The sequence below is a fragment of the Hipposideros armiger genome, unplaced genomic scaffold (assembly GCF_001890085.2).
Source record: "Hipposideros armiger isolate ML-2016 unplaced genomic scaffold, ASM189008v1 scaffold_385, whole genome shotgun sequence".
In the NCBI taxonomy this organism is placed as follows: Eukaryota; Metazoa; Chordata; class Mammalia; order Chiroptera; family Hipposideridae; genus Hipposideros; species Hipposideros armiger.
This window is the reverse complement of record NW_017731735.1, coordinates 72,741-88,807: the sequence shown is the minus strand read 5'-3', so window position 1 is coordinate 88,807 and position 16,067 is coordinate 72,741. Positions and strand designations below refer to the sequence as shown.

The following is a 16,067-nucleotide window of genomic DNA, read 5'->3' as shown; positions in this document are numbered from 1 at the left end:
GAGAGAGAGAGAGAGAGAGAGAGAGAGAGAGAGAGAGAGAGAGAGGCTGTCTTTGGTCAGGCTGAAGGGGAACGTTCAACATGAGCAGCTATTCTTGCACCACCAGAGGCCTCACGAGCCCAGAAATGCCATTTCCTACCCACTCAATGGGAGGGCTGTGGACTGCAGACTGTAGTCAGTGTTCTGGCACTGGGCTGTAAAAATGGCCATCAGGAAGCTTTTCCTGGGTTTGTTTTTCCCTGGCCAACAGTGTAGCAAATAGATGTAGGCAGGAAAAGCCAAACCAGGTGAGTGAAAGGGTTCTATTCCATTGCTGGGTCATGGATTGTTAAACAGGGGATTTGAAACCTTTAGTAGCATATGAGCAGCTTATGAGGGCTTATCTGATGAGCAGGGAACTTAACAGGAAGATGATCAATGGGACATCATTTCACAATAAAAAAAGGATGTGGTTAGGCAGGTGAGAGTGAAGTGGCCCTGCGTGTGAGGAAGACATAAATAATTTTAAAGTAAAAATTTACATAACGCGTATGGGAGGAAATCACATTCTCATGTGATTTTTAGAATCCCTTTCACATATCATAAAATGTTTGCTGATTTTATGCCTCAATATACTCTTAGAAGTTGCTTTAGAAGACAGATCATCTCCAGATAAGTGAAACTTACTTATTCATTAGCCTGCTAGAACTATTTGACATCCTTTTTGGGAATTCTTGAGTGAGTGAGGGAGGTGGTGAGAAGCCAAGTTTACTTTTATTACTCAAGGTTGAATGGATGAGAGAGTGACGCATGAATATAAAAAAGCGGAGTACTCTCCATGGTGGATCACCTGACCTGTCTGAAGAGTAAAAAGTGAGGTTAAAGAAGCTGTTAATTTAATACAAACTGTACTACTTGAGGTAGCAAAGGGTGGGAAATGCCTTTTTAGAGCAGAAATTATAGATGATGCTTTTCTTAAGATTTTGGGATGTGGGAATAGACTGCAGTGTAAACCAGGCCAGGTGTTAGCTGTAATTCCTTTAGTAATAGCGTTTACACCCAATTAAATCCAACAACCTTGTGGAAAAAGGGAGGTACCTGAGATAGGGAAATTAGGTAATGAAAAACTGAAAGATAAGATATTAAAAGGCAACAACCATTAGAACCCTGTGAATTAAGAAATAAAATTTCTGGGTTAAGGTTTCCAGGCACTTAAAAAAAAAATCCTCCTTAGTAATCAACCAACCTAATCAGAGAGGCTGCTAAGGGTAAAAATATGCCGTTTAAAAATATAGTAAAATTGGCTGGGTGAGGGAAAAATAGAGAAGTCACTGAACAGCAAGATTTAGATGTTAACTGGAAATGAGATAACCAAAAAACTTAGGCATACTAAAACCCAACTTAACAAAAACCCCCAAACTTTTAATTGCAGTGGAACACTAATGTGACTCAGTGAGTTATCACGAGCGAATAAATCCATGTAAGCACAGTCAGGAACAGAACAGTACCAGCCCTTCAGAAGACCCATCCCCCAGCCATGCTGCCTTCTCCATCCTCGCCAAAGGTAGCTGCTATCTTCCCTTTTCACACCATACATTAGTTTTGTCTGCTTCTGGACCAATACAACAGGTCTTCTTTTAAATCTGGCTTTTTTAATCCTCTCAACATTATGCTTGTGAGGTTCATTGTGTTATTGTATGTAACAGTGGTTAATTTTTATTGAGGGCGGTAGGCCATGTAGTGTTACCATACTACAAATATATTTATTTATTCTACTCTTGATGGACTTCAGTGTTGTTTCCAAATACCAGGTTATGTTATGAGCATTCTCGTTCAGCTTCATGATGCAGATAAGTTCTTGTGGGTGTATTCCTAGGAGTGGAATTGATAGGTCCTAGGATGTGTGCATTTTCAGTTTCTCAGAGTGGTTGAGTCCATTTAACACTCCCTCTTGCCACATATGAAAGTTCCTGTCACCCTCCTGGCCAATACTTAGTATTATCAGTCTTGTTTTTAGCCATTCTGGTGAATGTGTAGTGGTATTGTATTGTGATTTTAATTTGTATTTTCCTGATTACTATTGAGGTTGGGTAGCTTTCATGTGTTTATTAGCCATTTGGATATTTTATTATGTGACTTTCCTGTTTAGGTCTCTTGTCTGTGTTTTTATTGGGTTGTATGATTTTTTTCTTTTTGATTGATAGGCATTATTTATAAATTCTGCCTGTAAACCCTTTGTTGGTATATGTGATACAAGGATCTTCCCCTACTCTGTGTCTTGCCTTTTCACTCTCTTAAAGATGTCTTTTGATAACTAGAAGTCCTTCTTGTACTCCAATTTATCAAATCATTTTTCCTTTAACACAGGAGTTCTCAACTGGAGTGATTTTGCTCCCCAGGTACAGTTATAAGATAAAATACATGACACCCAGTTAAGTGTCAATACCAGGTAAACAATGAAAAAAAATGTAATATAAGTACTTCCCAGGTCATATTTGGGACATACTTAGACTATTTTTGTTGTTATTATTTATCTGCGATTCAAATTTTATTTTTCCTCTAATTCTGGCAATCGTACCTCCTGGGGACATTTGATAACATCTTGGAGACATTTTTGGTTGTCATAACTGGGGTGGTGGTGGTGGTGCTACTGGCATCTAGTGGGTAGAGGCCATTGATGCTGTTAAATATCCTACAACGCCCAGGACAGTCCTCCCCAACAAAAGTTTATCTGGTTCAAAATGTCCATGGTGCATGGTTGAGAAATTTCCTTTAAGGTTAGTGATTTTTGTGTGTTTGGAAGAAATCTTTGTAAACCCCAAGGTAATAAAGATACTCTCCTGTTGTATTGTGTAGAAGTTTTATTCTTTTACCTTTCATGTGAGGATCACCTGGAATTGATTTTTGTGTGCTTGTGAGATGGGGTCAAATTTCATCTTTACTCATGGATGTTCACTTGGCCCAGCAACATGTGCTGAAATGACGGTCCTTTCCCAGTGCTTTGCAGTTCCTGTTTTGCCATAAACTAAGTGTCCGTGGGTGAATGTGTCTGTTTCTGGACTCTATTCTGTTTCGTTGCTCTAATTGATTGCCTTTGCATCAACATCACACTATATTAATTACAGTAGTTTAAAATAAATCCTGATGTCTGGGAGTATTTTGGATTGGGTTTCCCCAGGAACAGACCCTGATACAAATATTTGAGTGCAAGTAGTTTATTTGTGACGTGATTCCTGGAAGTATCAACAGAGGAGTGGAGAAGTGAAAACAAGGGAGGAAGGAAAGAGAATACAGGGTGTGTTAATGAGCATATTGTCACTGTGGGCAACGGAGCTTCATCTCACCTGGGACTATTGGGAGATGGTGATAGACGTGTCTCAGAGTTGTCCCACCAGAACAGTGTTATCGACCAATTCCCATCCATCATGGATTGAGGCTACTTAAGGGGGGCATTTCCGGTTTGCTGTGTGTACTGGCTGCGTGCTCCTGCAACCAGAGAGAGCTTTAGGGAGAGAGTTATGGATGACTGCAGTAAGAAGCCTTCTGGAGAGGCTCATTTCAGGGAGCAGTGATGGAATACGGACAGGACACTAACAGTATCAGCTTCCTCCCTCCCTCTGAAATGATCTGTTCCATTCATGCCCTACAGTCAATTCATTTCATCGTGTTGCTGATTCTTCAAGGCAGTGGTCATTTCAAACTATAACACCACCAACAAAATAGATAGATATAGATACAGAAATATAGATAGAGAGGCTGGTAGGCTGGAAGTTCAGGCAAAAGTGATGTTGCGTCTTGAATCTGAATTTCATAGGGCAGCAGGCTGGAAACGCAGGCAGGGTTTCTATGTTACAGTCTTGAGAATTTCTTCTGCTTCAGGAAACATCAGTCTTTGCTCTTAAGGCCTTCAACTGATTGGAGGAGGCTCACCTGCATTATGGAGGTTTACTCCAAATCTATCCATTTAAATGTTAATCACAGTTTAAAAAATGCCTTTATAGAGACAGCTACAATCCCTATTGTTGCAGTTGGTCCCGGGGTCATTATTAATAGTTGTTTTCTTTCTCTTCTAGTACCTGTTTCTCTAGCCCCCCATCTCTGCTGCACCCCTTGGCAGGCATGCCTATTGATTTAGGTTGCTGCCCTATTAGGTTGTAAAGACACTACATGCAACACAGCAGCAGCAGTTGGGGCTACAGTTGGTGAAGTTTATGGTAGCTCACTGTCATCTGCCATGGTAGACCTGGCTTTCCAGGGTATCATCCCTTACATGCTTTATGTCTTTGAGGGTGCTACTAAGCTAAACCATTTCACCTAGGATATTGCATTGTTTCTGAGTTAACATTTGTCCAGAGGTGGGGGGAGGGGGCAGCTACACAGGCTTTTCTACAAAAATGGACTTTATAAATCAGAGAATCATTCTGAGAGCCTGTCAGCTTCTGACTACTGTCTATACATTCCAAGTACACACTCAGGGATCTGGGAATTGACCAGAGGCTGGGGGTGAAGGACCCAAATAAACCATTGTGTGATGGATGTAGACGAGGACTGTGTCACTTGACAGCTGCTAAGTCCCAATTCTAACAGAATGGGCCACTATAGCCTTTTGGGTCCCCAAGTACTAGTATCAGCTCAGATTCTGTACAAAAGAGCCCTTAAAAGTGCTGGATATTTTGTAGGTCCCTTTGGCAAAGAATTAGAAGAATATTTCCCGAGGGTCAGATCAACTGTAGTGGGAGTACGTGAGGTGAGCAGTTCTCAGATGCAGACGGGGCATCTAGAGAAACTGCTGAACAAAGAGGGCAGACACGAGGCAGAAGACATGTCAAACACTTGGTTCTCTTGAAGCTGTTAGCTGAGCTTTGATTAGTGTTACCCCACATTTCCTGGCATGGGAGTGGGCACCCTCTCTGTGATAGAATGGTGGGAGTGCTAGGAGTTAGTTGTTGCTGAGTGATCAAAAGGTGTCTCTCTGGCTCCTACAATAGCTCTGACCCCCTTGGTGGCCCCTGCCACCTAGGACCAGAAGTCTCCCATTTGAGGGATTTGCCTTAAAAGAAGTAGCCCTTCCTAGAGGCGGCCGGTTAGCTCAGTTAGTTAGAGCGCAGTGCTCACAACACCAATGTTGCCGGTTTGATACCTACATGGGCTACTGAGCTGCGCCTTCCACAACTAGATTGAAACTACTTGACTCGGAGCTGATAGAAAAAGGTGCCCTTCCTGCCTCCCATGTAGAAGTGAATCACAACAATAGTCTTCCTGGGCCTGTTACCTCTCCTGCACCAAAAACTACTTTAGCACAGGCTTGAGACTATCTAGGCCTCAGCGATGTGACATTTTCCTCTTTCTTCTGTCCTTGAAGAGGAAGAACTGAGGAGCTTGCTGTGAATAGAATGGTAAGTGGCTTTAGTACTTTCAGCCAAGGACATGGGAGAGAGAATAGGTTAAGGGACTCTGTGGAAGTTTCTCTGAAGGGTTTGGCATAGGCAGAAAAAGGTCCTGTGTGGCTTATTCTCTCCTCTCCTCTCCAGATCTACTCTATCCTGCTCTGGGGCCCACCTTCTGGGCTGCTTCAAAAGCCCCCCTGGTCACTGGCTTTTGGTGGGGTTGGCCAAAGGAGCATGGCAGGAGTTGGGAGCAGGAGAAGAGTGAGATGGTGGGATTTCTTCGCACAGGCCCTCTGTGCCAGAACACAGGTTGCCTGTGGATTCTTCCTCTACCATAGCCCACGGCTCCTGTCCTGCAGCTACAGCTGGAGCTAGTGGAGGCAGAGCTTCCACTCTTTTCCTGGCTTCTATTAACCACTACTTCCCCAGGTCCTTTCATGCCGAAGGAACAGTGATGGCTTTTCACTCTTGCCAGTTCTGGGGTGCATCACTACCCCTTTGGTTTCCTGTAACCTTACCCCCTTTGCAAACAAATCCTCCAGTCAACTTTTCCAAATTCTCCTGTGTCTGTCGCTGCTGAGACCTGACAGACTCTTTGAGAATAAAGGCTCAGAGAATGGGCTGACATGATGGGTTCACAGTCCAGAGATGTGCTTGGCAATGGGAAACTTGCAGTTGGCTGTGGTGCAATTTCCGAGCCAGCAGGCCCAGTAAAGATAAGCTCACGTGCCAGATAAAAATCAGAGATTTTCATCAGGAAAAGAATCATGAAAACTAGCAAAGATCTTAGCTTCCTGGCCACCCCTGCTTAATGATGCAACTGTTGATGAGGAAATGAACCCAAAGTAATACAGCCGACTCCTCTTCTGGGGCACCATGGTGTTTGATAACCCTAAAGCTATGTAAGAAAGCCAAACCTCCCAAAAAACTCCAAACACTTAAACTATCCAAATAAGTTGAAAGTACTGAATGGTTGAGTAAGGACTGCAGACTTCTATCATTTAATCAAAAACATAGACTCAGAAAAGAATGGCCTTAACCGCAAATCATGTAATCTGGGCAGAGATCTTCTGGGCAAATCATGTAATCTGGGCAGTTAGCTTCTACTTAATCTCTCTCTGGCCTGGAGTACTGAGACGGATGTGCAGTCACGGGATATCTTACAATGAGAAGAAAAGTCCAGGGTCTTCCCAGGAAAAACAAGCTTGCCTTAGAGCTCCCATACTGACACAGACCCCTCCCCTTTTGTGATACACACAGCTCTGTGTCTTGGCACATAGTCAGTACTCACACCATGTGCTTTGACATGAGCAGGGTTAGCTTTTTTCTCTTTCCCTTAGCTTCGGGGACACAGCTGGGTCATTGCATGTGTTGGGCAGGCCTGGGACATGGCCTCCTTATGAATTGGGGAGGCCTCTTGTACTGAGGGGTGAATCTCATGCAAGTCCCTGCTTTCGGTGATTAACACCAGCCAGGGGGGAGCAAGCAATGGGCAACAACCCCAGAATCTCAGAGTCGGATCTCTACCACGGAATACTCTTATCCTTTCTGACTATGGGCCCACATGGAGCCTGTTTGTTGGGGTTACTGCCATGGGCTGAAGCAGGGCCCTGGGCCCTGGGTGGCAGGGCTTGGCAGTGCCCAGTGTGGGGTCCCCTTACAGCGCTCGCATGAGTGGTTCCCCTAGCACTGGATCTGGAGAGTCATGGGTCTCTCCTGTACTTTCTGTCCTGTGTTGTGGGTCCTTTGTGCGGTGGCTCCACAGCATTCTGGGAAGGTCTTTATGTGCTCTTTGGTTTTTTTCTCTATGCATACATAAAATATATAGGACAAACTTGAGGTTCTGCTATAGAGAGATTTTAATATTGCTTTGAAAAAGCATTACATGATATGGATTTCCCCATATCATTAAATGTTTTTGAAATAAATTCTGAATGAATTCAAAATATTCAATCATGTGAATTTAGCATCTAACCTTTGTTCCATGGCTAGGATTTCAGTTTTTTACTATTAAAAATAATGATTAATGTTTATTCATGAATCCTTGTGTGTATCTATGGTTAGTTCTTAAAGATGAATTCTTAGAAAGAGTCTACTTGGTGGGAGGTATTCACCCTGCTCTCAGAAGTGAGGCGAGCTGTCAGCTATAGGGCTCCTGTCGTGTCTGTCTCTGCCCTGCCCTGTTTCCTGTCCTCCAGGCAGTACCTCAACTGGTGAGAGTTTGTGTTGAGCAGGCTCTAGGATTTCGGCTTCCTGCTGGTTTGGATGCAGCCCTTCATGGTTGGGTGTTACTTGCACAGAACTTATGATGTTATCTCTCCTCTTGCTCCAGATATCTGTTTTGCAGCAATGAGTGAGAGGTGATCTGCCTCACAGGTTAAAGCTCCACAGATGGTAGATCTTTTCTTAGGGAGGTGGATTGTGAGGAGAGCCTGTATGGTACAGCTGCCTTCTCTATATCCTGTATTGAAGCTATTGGTTCCCAACTGAGGGTGATTCCTGCCCCACCCATCTCCTGCCCCCTGGGGTACATTTAGCAATTCCTGGAGACATTTTTGGTTGTCACAACTTGGTCATGGAGAAGGGGTGTAGCTACTGACATCAGGTGGGGAGAGGTCAGGGATGCTGTAAGTATTGTACTTCTTGTTTGCAATTTAAAATGTTCTTAGTGATTCTGAATATTACTAAAGATAAATTAGAATTGATATAGGGTTGATAATTAAGGCACGAAAGGATCTGGTGTAATTCCTTGTTTCAGTTGGAAAGATGGATGCTGCCTGTCCAGGGAGTCCCTTTCTCTTCTTTCTTTCCCTATTTTTTCTTCATTATTTCCCTCCTCTCTCTGTCTCATATGCATACACCCACCCCTTTCAAAGCTTATAGGCTGCCTGGGCTGGGCCTGAGGTTGCTATGTGCTGCGAGAAGAGAGCAGTAGAGGGAGTAGACATACACTCATGTCTGGAAGCTGAGTCTTTATTGAGGTTTACTGAGAGTTTTGTGACCTGGAGGAAACTTCTTGAGGCCTAGAGATGTGTCAGGCCCAGCAGGCCCAGCAGGCCCAGCAGGAAGCAGATGCAGCTCCGGAGTGCATGACACGGACAACCTACTCAGGTTCAGATTCTGATTTCCTCTCAGGCTGGCCCAGGCTCCGGGGTTAATTCTCCTTTAGGATCTCATTGATCCAGGGCCGGTAATGGGAGATCCGGGTGAAGACAGAAGGGGGCTCTTCACTCTTTCCATAGGAGACAATGCCCTGGGCCACCCCAGCACACAGAAGAGGGCCCCCTGAGTCTCCCTGTAGTGGGACGGGGGGTGGGGGGAGCAGGGGGGAGAGAGAGAGAGAGAGAGAGAGAGAGAGAGAGGGAGCGAGCAGAAGGTGAGCCTGGGAAGTCATCCACTCCGGCCCGTGGGCCCCAACTCTGAGTCGCAGTCAGACCTAGAGTCATATCCAGGAGCCCTGGCTCCTCCTGGTGTTATACGTCTTGGTCTCTGGAGCCCCTTCTCCCTTTCCTTCTTGGCACCCTATGTGCAGACTGAGAGGGATGGTCAGAGACTGCACAGGGCCATGGGAGAATGGATCTGCAGAGGAACAGTTCCAGTTTCCTCAGTCCTATGATCTTAAACCCTGGCACTGGCTGACAATCTTCTGACTCCATCTCCTTCCAGGAGATGTCTGAACCCTGAACAGTGGTTTGTGGAGAAGAACCCTAGCCTAAAGATTACCTTAAATACAGATTTTGTCTTCCTGGGATTGCCCACACACAGCTGGAGATCGTGGTCAAAAGTGCTGAAGTGTCTACAGGCCTGGGGACCCATGAGTCTCAGCTTCACTTCTTGCAGTGTCTTGGAGCCCAATTTCTCCACTTCCGTTATCCCCCAGCCAGCCGCCCGGCACATTTTCCCTGGTGGGATGAAGTTGAAGTGAGGTGGAAGGGGGAGTGTCCCCACAGCCAGGGTCAGGTTGGCTTTCTCCTTCAACTGCGAAGGGAATGACGGGCTGTCAGTACTAGAAATGGGTTATGATGCGGTCGGAGGCAATCAAGGAGGGACGGCGCAAATTGCTTCACATTCGAGCCACATCCAGAGGGGTGAGTTTGTGTGTGTGTGTGGGTGCAGCCCAGAGGCAGATCGGGGAAATTTCAGGGCTGTAGGGACCTGAAGGAGGAGGCTAAAAGAACAGGAAATGAAGAAGGGGAAGAATGATGTTGTCACCTTTAGTAACATGATGTCATGATGAGCAAGAAGGTAATCAAATTTTGGATGAGGGAATTGTTTCACGACCTCAAGCTTCTGCCATGTGTCTTCTTTCTTTGTTATGTTATGGGCTCCAAGGGTGACCATTATAGACCTGTGTGAGGGAGGAGGAAGGTCAAGGAGAGACAGTGACGGCTTGGGGTTTCTCCTGAGATGTGCCCATTCTGAGGAAAGGGGACTGGAGTCTCTTACTAGGGTCACTGGACTCTACCCCCTCCCCTTTGCCTGGGCTACTGTGGCATTTGGGGAGGGGGTGCTCAGGTTTTACTCAGGGGAGAGTTTTCCCAGGGAACAGAGATCATTTTCAAGACCCTTGGGAACTGCTGGGCACTGAGCAGGCCATGGAGGACCCAGGGGACAGGGTTAGCACTTCCTAATTCAGGGAGCCCTATATGAGGGCTAGGCCTCTGCAGCAAGAGATATCAGAGAAGAGGGGGAAGTGGTGAGATCTCAGGTGGACTCTGTTCCCTGCCTCCCACAGAGAGGATTGGTTCAGGTCCCTGAGAGTTGAAGGCCAATGTCCCAGAGAAAGTGGCCAAAAGAGCTGGGTGGGCCCTGAAAAGTGTGTCACATACCTTATGTGTTGGGTTAGTGAGAGGAGGAGCTACTTTTAGAGAAGGGGCGCTTGCATGGGGCCTCCTGTTCCTTTGTCGGGGAGTTGGGAGCTGAGCTCACAGTGACTGGATCAGGGCATTCATTCAGTTATGAGAACAATTTCCTTCAGCCCAAGCCTTGCCTGTCTGTAAAGTGACTCAGGCCCCCTTGGAGGTGTGTGTGTCCCTGGTTGCTCCCCTGGATGTGTAGCTGCCATTTGAGACACACAGGACCCTGTTGTCTCACCTTCCTGCACAGTGAGCAGCCGTCAGCACAAAGTTCCGTCTTATCAGGAAACCACCACAACTCATCAGGTGATTCCCGCGAGTGACAATTTCCAGGTGGGCCATGTAGGGGCGGGAGTGAGGCTTGCATTCTGTGCCCCCGATGATCTGCCCTGGAACAGAGAAGCCCAGGGCCTGAGCACAGGCCTCGGCTCTCTCTCCAGAGAATGTACAAGCAGGGTTCAAGTTGAGAGCCTTCTCTTGAATCTCCTCCCCACCCTGTATCCTGCTCATCTTCTCTCTCAGGTGTCTCTGGCATCTGCTTTCCCCAGCTACAGCCTCCCACAGAAATCCTCACGCCTTTCTTCAGGCATAATAGCCAACCAGCCTCAGATGCCATTCAGGCATTTTTCACCTCAGAGTTCCCCCACTCCCCTATTCCCCCTGCCTCAGCGCTCCTCTGTACCATGCAGGACAAGCTCTCCAGGTTCTTGTCTTGACCTTCCCCTCTGCCCATGAGCTGTGTCACAAAACTGCCAAATGACAAGGTTACGTGGTCCCAAAGCTCTGAAGATGAAGAGAACATAGGGCTTCATACACATGATTATTACACATGTTAGAGAAGATACCCCTTTTCCTCCCTTCTGCTCTGGGCTTTCCCCGCCTCAGTGTGGGGTTCCTATTCCTCAGAACTACCATAGGATACAGGGAGTGGGGGGACACATCCCATGTGGAAACTTCACTTTGGACTCTTGGAGAGAGACCCTGCTGCGCCCCTGTTTAAGGGTCAGCTATATTCACACTAAAGTTTATCTTAGGAACCAATCTGCAGCTTCCAGGGGAAGGACCCCGAGACTCACCGGCTTCAGCTCTGGAGCATAGCAGAAAGAACAGCAGGGGCAGAGGAGGAGGATGCATCTTCTCAGAGAGGCTGCCCATGGCAGGTGCTGCTTCTGGTTTCCAGCCTGGGGCTTTATAGCTCCCGGCAACTGAGGAAAGGGCAGGGCTGGTAACCACAGGAACTGGGTGGTCAGGTTTTTTTTTTTCCTCTCATTCTCAGCTGGCTGTCTTTTTGATCAGAAGTTCCCCCAGAGTTCCCTTTTGTTTTGCTAGAGGTGAAATTGAGGCCTGAACTCTGAAGTCCTGGCTGACAGGATGAACTCTCCCTGCAAGGTGCCTTGTCTGGAGTGGAGGGGCGGAGGGATCATGTCTTTCCCAGTTAGGGCAGAAACATGGGTGGGGGAGATTTGTTACACTGAGCATTTAGAAGTGTATGCACTTTTATGGCTATAGCCCACAGCAGGAAATGCTTTTTGCAAAAAGACTCAATGCACATACACATGTATGTGTGAGTACATGAGCACAAAAATACACATATACAAATGAGTCAAAAGTTTCAGGAAACAATACTTATCCTTATGGTATACAGGGTTCTGTGTTAGTTTCCATTCCATTCCATTCCATGTTAAAATGTGAGCAGCACCCCACTTATAGGATGATTACCTACAATTTGAAAAACATTGATCTGGACCTCTCCCTTCCTTTCAACCAAATGTTCATTGGCAGAAGAGAGAGGTCCAAGGAGGTAGTAGATGGGGGAATAGATAGGACTTTACATACATTATCGCAAGAGCAGATGGGACTGGAATTAGCACTTTTTTTTAATTAAAGATTTTATTGGGGAATTGGGGAAGGGAATAATGTTGGGGAATCGGGAAAGAGAAACATTGTGATTTTCCAGGACCCATCAGTTCCAAGTCAAGTTGTTGTCCTTCAATCTTGGTTGTGGAAGGCACAAGCTAAGTTCCAAGTCCAGTTGCCACTTTCAATCTAGTTGTGGGGAAGCGGGGAGGCGCAGCCCACCATCCCATGCAGGAGTCGAACTGGCGACCTTGTTGTTAGGAGCATGTGCTCTCACCAGGTGAGCCATTTGACTGCCCATTGGCAGCTCAGCAGCAGCTCAGCTCAGGCACAGCTCACTGACCCATGTGGGAATCGAACCAGTGACCTTGTTGCTCAGAGCTCACGCTCTTAACCAACTGAGCCACCTGGCCAGCACCTGGAATTAGCACTTTTTGAGAGCCTACACATATCATCTATTGTCATAACTCTTAAGTATATTTTCATGACAATCCTGTGAAGTAGGTATTATTATATCAATTTTATGTATCTGGCTATCAAGGCTTATGGTTCATAATTCGATTTTCTGGATTCCAAATCAAGGGCCCTTTCTGCTCTACCACCAAAGGGAAATAGAGAATCTGAGACCTGTCAATGGGGATGCAGGTGTAGAAGGATGGTTTGCTCCTGGGGGTTGGGGTTTCCTACCCTTACTTAGGAATCTAAGCTTGCTTTGCTGAAATAGAATATGTACACACAGATGTTAGTATCTGAGTTTTTTTTTTTTGTAACAATTCTGGGAAATACCATTACTATCACTTTACAAGAGTAGAATTGAAAATCAGACACATTAACATGACCAAGATTGCACAACTCATAACTATCATAACTTGAGAAGCAGGCAGCCCAGGAAGAGTGGGATTAACATGGTGGAGTGTCATTTTTCTTGGAGATTTGTAAGGCATTTAGTTCAGAGATGGGGAAGCACAAGGAACAAACACCTTCCCCTAATCATTCTACCATGCCCTTAATCTCAGCTTGGGCTTGTAACTGGGGCGATGCATTCCCTACTGTAAATTGGCTGGGCCCTCTGTTGACCTCAGTTCTGATCCTCTCTAGAATAGAACATTTACACATGTTCCTAATGTCTGAGGAGACCCTGTATTAATTCTTTCACTCTCTAGAGCTGCCAGTTTAAAATACAGAATGCTCAGTTAAATCCGTGCTACAGATGAACAACAAATCATTTTTTAGTATAAGTATGTTCTGATACTGAAGGAGGCATACTTATACTAAAATATAATAAATCATTGTCTACCTGAAATCCAGATTGAGCTGGGAGTCCTGTGTTTTTATTTGTTAAAGCTGGCATCTGTATTCTGCATTTTACCGTCGGCAGGCCAGAAGAGAACCTGGAGCTGAAGTCTTGTCCTGTAGCCCTGAACCAGCTAGACCAAAAAGCAGAGGTGTAAACAAATGAAGGGCATCTGTTTCTCACTCATGTAATGAGAAGTTGAGCGGTAGGTAGTTGATAAAAGTAAATTGGCATCTTAAGGTGACTCACTATAGAGCTGGGAGGACTATGGGCAGAGCTGGGCCCCTTGTTAACTCTAGTCTTGACTTCCTTTTGAAACTTTGTGGTAATTTCCGGGGGAAGGATCCATCTTGGAAAGGGGCTCTCTCTCTTTTGCATGTGTGCGGCCATTTGGAGCCTGGCCAGAGGAGTGCGTTGTCATACTGCTGTGGTACTTTTGTTTCTTTTTCTTTTTTGAATAAACTGCTCTTTTGGTGGATTATCTGGTGGAGAGTTATTTTGGCCAGTTGACATAGTCCAGGGCTAGTAAGATAGCTCCACAGCGTCATCAAGTTTCAGATCCACTAAGATTCAAGTTTTGTTTCACCTGCACTGGCTGAGGACAAGGGAAAGGAATCAGTACAGCTCTAGGCAGGTGACCAATTTCAGAAATGAGGGCTGCACTATCATCCCATGATTTCTTCCTTGCTCTTTTCTTCCATGACTTTCTTGGTCGTGTGTCTTTTTGCATATTTTAACAGATTTCCTTTTTCTCTCTTCTCTGCCTGCCTTCTGCTATTTTATATGTGGTTTGTTGGTGGTGAAGTTTACAGTTTCGACTACTGTTTACAGAGCATCACATTGGGAGTGTGACTGATTTAGAGGTGGAATGGGTATCACCTAGGGATCCTGTACTTGGAGTTGAAAAGAGCAACTGATGAGATTGGGTTATGTCAGTTCTGGGGAGAGTCAAGCCTCATTTTCCTTTGTAAAAAAAGATAGTGAGACTTACATTCAATGGGGGCATTTTTGTTTTGGGGAAGGTTAAGTATGGAATAAGAGCACATGTTCATGTTGGGCAGCCAAATGATGGATTGCAGTGGGCATTTGCCATGTATGTGGTGGATCCTTAGTGTCTTTTGAGCCCCCTTCCTGTATTAAGGGAATACTCAATTATGCTTCTTGTCGTCCTGAGGTAGAATCCACAAACTCCTTTCCCAGATTCTCATGCATTGAGGGCCATGTGACTGAGACTCTGCCAATCAGATGAATGAGTGTAAAATTTGATTTAGAAGGGGTAACATGCGGGAGCAGGCATCATGTGGAATTGATTTTTCTGGTGAGGGTAAGTAGCAGAGGGATCTGGCTTTGGGTGAGGGATATGGTTCAGGTGTCTGGTGTTGCCTACAGTTCCTGGGCCAAGCCAATGGCCAGTGAGACTTTATTGAGCAGTCTCGTAGTCTAGGTCAGATATTGTTTCTGGCTAGGCGGCTCCCAGATCAGAGTCCACAGCATCTTTATACAGATGTTGACTCTGTATAAAGAAGAATTTACTAATTATCAGTTATTAAAACATGAATGTGTGGTGAGGGGAGGTAAGTGATTTCCCCACTGCTGGAGGTACTTGAAGTAGAGGTTGGATGGGGTGTTGTTTAGAATTGCAATTAGCAGGGAGGAAAGGGATGGACTTGATGTAAAAGCACTGACATTTTAATGATGGCAGTGATTCCTCAGCCACTATAGTGCAGAGGGGTCATCCCTTCTCTGTGTTCCTGAAACATTTATTATCTGTGCCATTATTCACTTTGACATGTGAGGCATGCAGCTGACTTTGTAGTTAGGCGGGGCAAGCTTAAACTCTGCTTCTGCCATTTAATTGTCTGATTTAGGACAGCTCCTTAAGTTCTCAGCATCAGTTACTGCATCTGTAAAATATGAAGAGTGATATGCAACAGGGTTTCTGGAGAATTAAATATGGTGCTAAATGTAAAATACCACGTGGTTGGTCCTTAGTAAATGTTGGCTTTGTTCCTTTAATTGTGTTATACTTTGTGCCACACTATAACCATTTAATGGGGAAATGATGGGTATGTTCTCATCGAGGCTATATATTTGTTTGTGCAAAGAATATTATACTTCCTGTAAATTCCCCTAAACATATTATAGATCAATCATATTTACAGACTTCAGCTATGCCGTTTTGGACAGAATCTTATTTTTATTCATTTAACTTTAGGCTGCCAGGTTGTTTCTTTACTTTGTTCTAATGAGTAATGGCTGTGTCTTTTTTGATTGAGCATGTGTGTAAAAATTGTTTTAACCTTCAACTTGCCACATAGAGACACAACACCTCTAAACTTTAATAATTGTTGAAGTCTCTTGTATGAAACACTATAGATAAGGGACAGCTGTTGGCACAGGCTTGTGCCATCTTGCATCAGGTTCAGACAGTGCAATGGAACAGGAACAGCACATCCTTTATGGTATTGGCCACATTTTTTTGAAGCAGGCTGGAGCTCACTCTGTGCTTGCCCTTGTCATAAGCTCTACCTGCTTCATAGTTGATGTTTCTGAATGAGCAAGTGGTTCTAAATTTAAAGTCTAAATTTAACCGCTACTAGTTTATATTCAACATCTGTAATATAATTTGTATGGATATAAGCTGATTGATTTTGCTGTATACTCTTGCCTCAACTACTAACACAGTGGTTTCCT

General features: G+C 45.0%; 1 protein-coding gene across 1 annotated transcript; it reads right to left on the bottom strand.

Moving 5' to 3' along the window:
• Positions 1 to 8,323: 8,323 nt before the first annotated feature.
• Positions 8,324 to 11,369, bottom strand: LOC109393631 (chymase-like). The gene is made up of 5 exons (XM_019663045.1): positions 11,299 to 11,369; positions 10,461 to 10,611; positions 9,579 to 9,714; positions 9,090 to 9,344; positions 8,324 to 8,661 (listed from the first exon to the last, which is right to left on the bottom strand). Exons 1-5 carry the CDS (start codon positions 11,354 to 11,356, stop codon positions 8,521 to 8,523), a joined length of 741 nt encoding a protein of 246 aa, XP_019518590.1. The 5' UTR covers positions 11,357 to 11,369; the 3' UTR covers positions 8,324 to 8,520.
• Between the last annotated feature and the right edge of the window lie 4,698 nt (positions 11,370 to 16,067).

What these genes read in the sequence shown, in the direction of transcription:
- LOC109393631 (XM_019663045.1), bottom strand. Translation starts at nt 11,356, where the DNA reads ATGCATCCTCCTCCTCTGCCCCTGCTGTTCTTTCTGCTATGCTCCAGA. An exon ending in ATGCTCCAGAGCTGAAGCCG is followed by an intron (nt 10,612 to 11,298) that starts GTGAGTCTCGGG and finishes TCTCTGTTCCAG; the next exon opens with GGCAGATCATCGGGGGCACA. An exon ending in AGACAAAATCTGTATTTAAG is followed by an intron (nt 8,662 to 9,089) that starts GTAATCTTTAGG and finishes GTCCCACTACAG; the next exon opens with GGAGACTCAGGGGGCCCTCT.